The sequence below is a fragment of the Engraulis encrasicolus genome, chromosome 17 (genome assembly GCF_034702125.1).
Source record: "Engraulis encrasicolus isolate BLACKSEA-1 chromosome 17, IST_EnEncr_1.0, whole genome shotgun sequence".
NCBI classification, from domain to species: Eukaryota; Metazoa; Chordata; class Actinopteri; order Clupeiformes; family Engraulidae; genus Engraulis; species Engraulis encrasicolus.
The window spans coordinates 47,922,054-47,932,053 of record NC_085873.1 but is presented as its reverse complement, the minus strand read 5'-3'; the positions used below and the strand labels follow the sequence as shown (position 1 = coordinate 47,932,053).

The 10,000-nt window shown below is 44.7% G+C and overlaps 1 protein-coding gene across 1 annotated transcript in view; it reads left to right on the top strand.

The window, feature by feature from the left end:
• The window catches only part of plce1 (phospholipase C, epsilon 1), a 212,341-nt gene that overhangs the window by 189,663 nt on the left and 12,678 nt on the right, over nt 1-10,000 (top strand). Inside the window, exons 29-30 of the mRNA XM_063221000.1 lie at nt 2,400-2,661; nt 6,298-6,428. Coding sequence (XP_063077070.1) covers nt 2,400-2,661; nt 6,298-6,428 — 393 coding nt within the window. The remainder of the gene's footprint in view (nt 1-2,399; nt 2,662-6,297; nt 6,429-10,000) is intronic.

The window sequence follows — 10,000 nt, the reverse complement described above, 5'->3', positions numbered from 1 at the left end:
GGTTCCAAAGCTTTGAAGCATAGAAGCTAAAGGCTGCCTCTCCACATTTTGTTTTGACTTTTGGAATCACCAGCAAATTCTTCTCCGTTGACCTTAGTGACCTGGCCGGTGCATACAGCTGAAACATATCCAGTAGATATGTGGGTCCCATTCCATTTAATGATTTAAATACAAGTAGCATTGCCTTAAAATCAATTCTGTAGCTTACTGGGAGCCAATGCAGCGATCTTAAAATTGGAGTAATGTGGTCAAACTTCCTTGTCTTTGTAAGAACCCTTGCAGCTGCATTTTGTACCAGTTGAAGCTGTTTAATGGTCTTATTTGGGAGGCCAGTAAACAGACTGTTACAGTAATCGACTTTACTAGAAATGAAGGCATGTATTAGCTTCTCCAGATCATGTTTAGACATCAGGCCCCTAAATTTAGAGACGTTTTTTATGTGATAGAATGCAGACTTAGTAATAGCTTTCATGTGACTGTTGAAATTTAGGTCACTGTCAATGAGGACCCCAAGATTTTTAACTGTTTCCCTTGGTTTCAGTCCCTTCGTTTCAAGGATAGTAGCAATCTTTTGTCTCTCCTCTCTTTTCCCAAATATAATTACTTCAGTTTTTTCTGTGTTCAGCTGGAGGAAATTGTGAGACATCCATTTGTTAATTTGGTCCATGCAATGATAGAGTGATTCAAGGGGGGTGTAGTCATTGGGGGACATAGATAAGTAGAGCTGGGTATCATCCGCATAGCTATGGTAATTTATGGAGTTATTCTCGATAATGTGTCCCAGTGGCAACATATACAGATTGAACAGTAGTGGTCCCAGAATGGAGCCCTGGGGGACCCCACAATCCAGAGACATTGGTGATGAAGTATGTCTTCCAATGGCGACAAAAAAACTTCTTTGTTGTAAGTACGATTTTAACCAGTCGATCACTATGCCCGTAAAACCAACCCAGTGTTCCAGTCTATGTAGTAGTATAGAATGATTAACTGTATCGAAAGCAGCACTCAAATCAAGAAGTACCAAGACGGATGATTTGCCAGCATCAGAATTCAATCTTATGTCATTCATAACTTTGATAAGAGCTGTTTCAGTGCTGTGGTAGGCACGGAAACCAGATTGAAACTTATCAAAATAGCTATTAGACATTAAAAAGGCAGTTAATTGGTTAAAAACAATTTTCTCTATTATTTTACCCACACACACACACACACACACACACTATACCAGAACATCAGCCCTCTGGAGAGGGACACCGAGGGGATACTGCCTACCACATACACCATCACGGTGAGAATAACACACACACACACGCGCGCGCGCGCGCACGCGCACGCGCACGCGCACACACACACACACACGCACACACACACACACACACACACACACACACACACACACACACACACACACACACACACACACACACACACGCACACACACGCACACACACACTATACCAGAACATCAGCCCTCTGGAGCCCTCTCTTGTTTATGCCTCTGTCTCTTCCGCAGGTGGTGTCGGGTCAGAACATGTGTCCGAACAACTCGGCGGGCAGCAATTTATTAATACCAGTGGTTCTTCACCTGGCTTGAATGGGTGTCATTGGGTGTGTTTCAGTTCCCTTTTTGCTCATGCCTCTGTCTCTTCCGTAGGTGGTGTCGGGTCAGAACGTGTATCCTTGTATTTCAGTTCCCTTGTTGTTTGTTTGTTAATGTTTATTGTTTATGCCTCTGCAGGTGGTATCGGGTCAGAACATGTGTCCTTGTATTTCAGTTCCCTTGTTGTTTGTTTGTTTATGCTTATTGTTTACACCTCCGTCTCCTCCGCATGTGGTGTCGGGTCAGAACGTGTGTCCGGGCAACTCGGCGGGCAGCCCCCCCCCTACTCTGTTGTATTTAAAAATAAAAAAATAAAAGACAAAAGCAACACCCCTGTGACTGTGAGTCTTCCGGGTACTAACTTCCTTCCTCCGCAGGTGGTGTCGGGTCAGAACGTGTGTCCGGGCAACTCGGCGGGCAGCAATTTATTAATACCAGTGTTTCTTCACCTGGCTTGAATGGGTGTCATTGGGTGTATTTCAGTTCCCTTTTTGCTCATGCCTCCATCTCTTCCGTAGGTGGTGTCGGGTCAGAACGTGTATCCTTGTATTTCAGTTCCCTTGTTGTTTGTTTGTTTATGCTTATTGTTTACACCTCCGTCTCCTCCGCAGGTGGTATCAGGTCAGAACGCGTGTCCTTGTATTTCAGTTCCCTTGTTGTTTGTTTGTTTATGCTTATTGTTTACACCTCCGTCTCCTCCGCAGGTGGTATCAGGTCAGAACGCGTGTCCTTGTATTTCAGTTCCCTTGTTGTTTGTTTGTTCATGCTTATTGTTTATGCCTCCGTCCTCCACACACAGGTGGTGTCGGGTCAGAACGTGTGTCCGGGCAACTCGGCGGGCAGCCCGTGCGTGGAGCTGGAGGTTCTGGGGGCGCCGGCCGACTGCTGCCACGTGCGCACCAAGCCCATCCACCGCAACCCCCTGAACCCCATGTGGAGCGAGAGCCTGACGCTGGCCGTGCACTGCCCAGACCTGGCCTTCCTCCGGCTGGCCGTGGTGGAGCACAACAGCTCGCAGGTCACCGCACAGAGAATACTGCCCCTCACCGCACTCAAGACAGGTGAGTTTAGAATACTGCCCCTACAGGTGAGTTTAGAATACTGCCCCTACAGGTGAGTTTAGAATACTGCCCCTCAAGACAGGTGAGTTTAGAATACTGCCCCTCAAGACAGGTGAGTTTAGAATACTGCCCCTCAAGACAGGTGAGTTTAGAATACTGCCCCTACAGGTGAGTTTAGAATACTGCCCCTACAGGTGAGTTTAGAATACTGCCCCTACAGGTGAGTTTAGAATACTGCCCCTCACCGCACTCAAGACAGGTGAGTTTAGAATACTGCCCCTCACCACACTCAAGACAGGTGAGTTTAGAATACTGCCCCTTAGAGCGCTCAAGACAGGTGAGTTTTCAGTCCTGTCGTGGCTCTAACGGTATGGCACTGGGTTACTACGCTGGCGACCCAGCCCGGGTTCCATTCCGGCCTGGGTCATTTGCTGATCCTTACCCGTCTCTCTCTCCTCTCCCCACGCATTTCCTGTCTCTCTTCCACTCTCCTGACAACAATAAAGGCAAAAAACCTCAACAAAATATATTTTTAAAAGGCCGGTGAGTTTAGTTTAGTTTAGTTTAGTTTATTTCGTTTAGTTCAACAGGGACCATGCACAATACACATTGATTACAGAAGTAAAAAGATGGCTTGTGCCAGATTATAGCTTTATAATAGGGGTGGGCATAGACTAATTTTTTTAATCTAGATTAATCTCACTGTAATTATGAAATTAATCTAGATTAATCTAGATTAATCTATATCAAAATGGCTCATTCAGAATAGGCACGCTAGCAAAATAATGCCGAAAAAAACCTTGGGGTTTCTTAAGACAGATGGCGCATTAGACCAGAGCTCATCTTTTTTTTCCAAAATGCATCTCATCTTCAAAAAATGGTTATGTTGATACTTGCTGATGAAAAAATCACTGCAATATGTGTAAAGTGTGTCCAATATATTAGGAAGCATTTACAGTTATAAGATACTGAAATTTCAAAATGAACAGCGCTATAAATTGTAGAGGCAAATACAGATAAATCTATCAAACATTTAGGCTATTTAAACAAAATTACCTCAACAATTCAGCATTTCTGAGAGAGAGAGAGAGAGAGAGAGAGAGAGAGAGAGAGAGAGAGAGAGAGAGAGAGAGAGAAAATCTGCCACTGACTGGTAAAAAGAGCAGCGGCTCCTTTAAGAGAGGGAGGAGCTCTGCGCGCTCTAGGCACAGCAGCCCTCAGCAGAGCCAGGCTACTCGCTATCTAGAACCTGCAGCACTGGCACACGGCGATGTGGCCTAAACCTGACAATTGTTTTCAGAGTCAGAACGCCAGAGGAGTTACAACTCGAAATGAATTCAGTTTGCAAAAAAAATAAAAATAAATCAAGCGCGACAACCGCGAGGATTATTACCGTTTGACATGAGAATATCTCACTCAGTCGCAAATGTGCGCGATTGCAACACAAACATTCAGTGAGAGTAGATATTGACAGTTTCAGTTTGACAATCTTCAAAATGCATATCACACAGAATGTTTAGCAATTATGGCACAGGCAAGATTTCTGGAAGTTGTTAAGGCTATGTGTTACATGCAATGCGTGAGGAAATGTAGGCTATGTCGGGCTGGTAGCTTACTCACACACAATAATGTCTCTCTATGTTCACCTTAAACAATAACGTCTCTTTAGTCTACCACTTGTGAAAAAGCACTCAAACAACACCTACCACGGCAGAGGGATTAATGTTTTCAGCATGCAAACACTTCATATTTAGTAGGTCTGCTGAAGCAGCAGGTGGAGAGGAGAAACGGCTGGAGCGCAGTCTGAAAGCGTCTGTCAATTAAACGCTATGGTGACGTGCATACCCAAACTCCAAACCTATATTTTGAGAATAGATTAACGTGCGATATTTTCTTTATCGCGCGACAAGAGTCTCACATTATCGCAGCACGTTAACGCCGATAACGGCCCACCACTACTTTATAGCTAATTTCCATCTGCAGTCCCTGGACAGGCAAAACAAATATTAAAATACATTAACATAAACAAGATATAAACAAGTAAGCATAGGCCATAGGTCAAACACACACACACGCACACGCACACACACACACACACACACACACACACACACACACACACACACACACACACACACACACACACACACACACACACACACACACACACACACACACACACACACACACACACACACACACACACACACACACACTAAAATGTCATACAGTGTGAGTTTATCAGAGCGCAAGAGGAGAGAGGGTTGTTTGGGGAAACATGACGAGTTACTGGTTACTTTTGGGAGTGCGGTGAAGATTTGGAATTCTGGCATGAGAACATGAAACTCTCCCGTTACATAAATGGAAGAATTCAATTAAGGCATGAAACCAGAGCCATCTGGACATGTGAGTTCCAGGGTAAAGGTAGAGAGATGTTGGGGAATATGTCGATCGACAAAGCAGGGGTAAACTGCTCGTTCACCAAGAGAACGAAGAGTCAAGAGAAGAAAAGAGAGAGTTGTTTGGGGAAATATGATGAGTTCCTGGTTACTTTTGGGAGTGCGGTGAAGTTTAGGGAGTCTGGGATGAGAACATGAAACATAAAAGGTGCAATTGAAACCAAAGCCATCTGGACTTGTGAATTCCAGGATAAAGGTAGAGAGATGTTGGGGAATATGTCAGTCGACAAGGGGTTAACTGATGTTCCCACCTTTTATGTTAGTTTACTAAGAATGTATTTATTTTACACTTTTTTTGTGAAAGAGGCAGGGCTATAAATTAACTTTTTTCATTACGAGTCCATTTCTCTAGTAGATGTTACATTTTACTAGCCACACATGCACTCACTATTAGTTTAAGGGACACTGTGCAGGAAATGGTCAAAAAAGGTACTGCAACTATGCTGCTCATTGAAACTGGGCTGCCTACTGCCAAATTTGATATTTACATGAACGTTTACTAAGTAATAAACAAACATTTTCTTGTATGGTCCAAGTAGAGTCATTTTTGCAGCTAAAAATGGCTATTTTTGGAAATTCAAAATCGCGGACCATGGAGAAGATCCCCTTTTTCATGTATGAAAAGTGCAATTTTTCCAGATATAATGAATACTTAGAATTTTATGCTGGTGGTAAGTTTTCATGAAAATGGTAACATTAGTGAATGGGCAGCATGAATTCTGGAAATAAACAACTAAAAATCTCACACAGTGTCCCTTTAAAGTGGCTAGTAAGATGTGTTTTCTATCAGCCAAACTGAATTTTCACCAGCATTTAGAAGATTGGCTGGTGTTAATTTANAGGGATGTAAATAAAATCGAAATGTATCGATGTATCGGAAGTATCGGCCGGCAATTTTATCGAATCGCATCGTATCGTGGGGCATTCTTAAGAATCGAATCGCTGGCCCCTGTGCAATGCCCTAGCTCCATAACACAATAGTAGTGGAAAAGTAATTGGAAAAAATCGAATCGAACCGAATTGCATCGTATCGTGGGGAATTCTTAAGTATCGAAAAAAATTCGAATCCCTGATTTAAGAAATCGATACCGTATCGTATCGTCATGAAGGCTGTGATTTACACCCCTACCCTGAATGAAGGTACTATAGCACCTCTCCATGTGTGTGTCTGCCATAGGCTACCGCCACGTGCCTCTGAGGAACCAGCACAACGAGCCTCTGGAGGTCTCCAGTCTCTTCATCTGCACCCGGCGAGTGGAGGAGAGCCCGTCCCCGGCCGCACTACCGGGCCTCACCACAGGGGCCGCTGTTTCCTCCTCCTCCTCCTCCGCCGCCCTCTCCGCTGGCGGTGTCGCTCCTGCTGTGCCTGCTGCTGTGGTGAGTTTCACACTAGCGCCCCCCAGAGGTGACATTAGATTTTAGTTAACACTTTATTTGAATGATTCACTATTACAGTGGATCTACCACATCTACACCAGTGTAACAGCATGTACCAACCCTGGATGTAAGTACAAAATTGGTACATGGTGTTACGCTGGTATTACATGGTATTAAATATTATTACACTGATTATTACACTGTAACTAATGTGGTAGATCCACTGTAATAGTGAACCATTAAAATAAAGTGTAACCACATTACATTACATTACATTTAAGTGGTGCTTTTATCTTGACTGAGTCAATTTTATACCTACTAGTATTGTGTTTGTCTATTGTGTTTTTGTCTATGGTAGTGTCTTGTAATTGTATCAGATGCACTGAAAATGAAGTGCATAGTATGAAGGCACGACACGGTTAAGTTAGAGCAGGGGTCAGGAACCTTTTTGGTGGAGAGAGCCATAAACGCCAAATTTTTAAAAAGAAATTTTCATGAGAGCCATACCATTTTAAAAACACTGAATACAATCAAAATCATGTATTCAATTAAGCCCAACAATTTTAGAGAGTACTGTCAAGTTATTGCTCTTGTTGACTCAGGTAGCCTAAGTAAAGGATTGCCAACTATCAACTTCATTATGGCGAGGTCTGGGAAACTTTTGTATTTCTTAGATGTAATATCCTGCATTTTAACACTTTTTAACCTCCCTTGTCCCGTTTCAACTCAATATGGAACCCGTAATTTTATTTATGAATACAGGACGATTCCATATTTCAAGTCAACTCTAGATAAGTAAGAGCCATATACAGTTCCCAATAGAGCCACATGTGGCTCTAGAGCCATAGGTTCCTGACCCCTGAGTTAGAGGTTATGGATGAGAAGGGTTCGTTATCTCTATCTGCCTGATGCTGTGATGAGTTTTACACTGGCGTCTCCTAGAGGGGGAAAAAGGAAGTGATGTGGACAAGACAAAGTTTTAGAAACAGTGTGAGTGTGTGTGTATGTCTGTGTGTGTGTGTGAGAGAGAGAGACACGTGGTTGCTTTGCTAGTGGTACGTCGGGTTACCCCACATTCCAATGTCACCAATGTCACGTGAGTGTGTGAGTTTGTGTCCTACCACACATACCACACTTGTGCTTATCAGACAGGCAGTATTGGTAGTTTATCCTGCACTGGGCGCTCTAAAGACCCTAATCGTACTCTTGGCCCCGTCCGCTGGCTAATCGGCCGACCGAAGAGACAGACACTTTTCTCGTAACAAGTCCGTCTTTGCTGTGGTTTAAAAAAAAAAAAAAAGCTCAATGTAAACGCATCCATTGCCTGACTGTTACAAACACACACACACACACATCATCAGTGACACACACACACACGTGCGCGCACAGCTCGGCAATTCAGCTGGAGCGGAGACAGCGCACAGCAAAACCAGACGCAGGAAGTGAGAGAGAGAGAGGCAGAGAGAGAGAGAGGCAGAGAGGGAGAGAGAGAGAGAGAGAGAGAGAGGTAGAGAGAGAGAGAGGTAGAGAGAGAGAGAGAGAGAGAGAGAGAGAGAGAGAGAGAGAGGGAGGCTAAGAAAACACTGTCCATTCCAGAGACTCTTGGAGTTTTGTTTGGAGAAGGAGGAGGAGGAGGTTTCACGAGGAGAAGGAAGATCCCCTGTACTAACGCTAAGGACACATAGCAGGCGAAAAGAAGAGAGGTGAAATCCAGTGTTCCATTCTGACAGCTCCACCCTCATCAGCTCCTCTCGGCCAATCAAATGGAATGGAACAGTTATGTTGTTAATTTTATTGGTCGCAGCACACGAAATTCGCTCCTCATTTGCATGATATTAAACAGTGGTGTAGTCTACTTTTTTATGATGGGTATACTGTATATTTGAGCATTTTTTGAAGTGGGTATACTGTATATATTTGTGCTATTCAAAATAATGGATCCATCAATTTTAAGTGGGTATACTGAAATCCCTGAAATTTAGAAGTGGGTATACTCCGTATCCCCGCGTTCTATGTAGACTACACCACTGATATTAAACTTTCCATGCCAAATTTGCAGTAATTACAATATCCAACCTAATACCTTTTGAAGACATTTCTCTCATCTCGTCTCTATGTTGGCGTAGCTACTGCCCGTTGCCTCTGTAGGGCGGTATGGAATGTCCCCTTGTCTTGTCAGTGGGGAGAGAGAGATAAGAGGGGTGACTGATGAGGGGTCGTCTGGGGTCAAAGCTGTAGTCTGAGATCGATGAGGAACACAAGAGCTCCTGCTAGGGACATACAAGGACAGCAGTGTCATGTAGTTGTGTCAGAGAGAGTAGAGAGAGAGAGGTCCATTGTTTCCTGGTTCTATTATTGCAAGGGGGAGGGGGGGGGAAATCCCCCTTTAGGCAGACCTAAGGACTGTTCTATTCAATGCTAGGAGTATTATGACACGCCCCTTTAGGCAGACCGGAACCTGGTCATGTTAGGTGCCCATAGCAACCTATTACAATGGCATATCTCTATATGCTTAAAGAATCTCTGGTTGTGTCATGATCTGTTTTTGGTGTGATATTGACAAAACTGAGAGGACCGGTCTTCGGAGTCACAAATATACTGTGACGTATGCTGCATTGGTGCATTGTTCAGGCCTATGGAATGTCCCCTTGTTGTCAGTAGGAAGGGAGAGAGATTAGGGGGTGACTGACGAGGGTCATCTGGGCCACGGGCTGGACTGGCCATCTGGCATAGCGGGCATTTCCCAGTGGGCCCACCCTGCACCCTTGCGGCCCCCTATTTTCCCCTTTTTCTTTCTGATTTCTGAAAATAGGGGCCCGGAAGGTGAAAAAGTGGAACGCACTCGGGTTCTTCTTTTCTTCTTTTTTTATTTTTTTATTATTTACATAGCAGCAGAAGTGTAGACAAACGTTTCGGCTGTTGCCTTCGTCATTGTCTGAAAATATGGGCCCACAACGGTACGGGGCCCTCCGGTGAGTCAGTTCTGCTGCACCACTAATGAAGCCAAAAGTGCCCGGGCCCTATTTCTCCCCCATGAGGGGCCCCTTTAAGCCAAAAGTGCCCGGGCCCTATTTCTCCCCCATGAGGGGCCCCTTTAAGCCAAAAGTGCCCGGGCCCTATTTCTCCCCCATGAGGGGCCCCTTTAAGCCAAAAGTGCCCGGGCCCTATTTCTCCCCCATGAGGGGCCCCTTTAAGCCAAAAGTGCCCGGGCCCTATTTCTCCCCCATGAGGGGCCCCTTTAAGCCAAAAGTGCCCGGGCCCTATTTCTATATATATTGTGTGTGTGTGTGTGTGTGTCGTGTGTCGTGTGTGCGTGTGTGTGTGTGTCATGTGTGTGTGTGTGTGTGTGTGTGTGTCCGTCTCCATCTAACCTCATGTTCTTCCTCTGCAGTTGTTCAGTGCAGAGTAGAGGCGTGCTGCTTTGCAGGGGTGTGTGTGTTGCGGTGGTGTGTGTGTGTGTGTCGTGTGTCGTGTGTGCGTGTGCGTGTGCGTGTGCGTGTGCG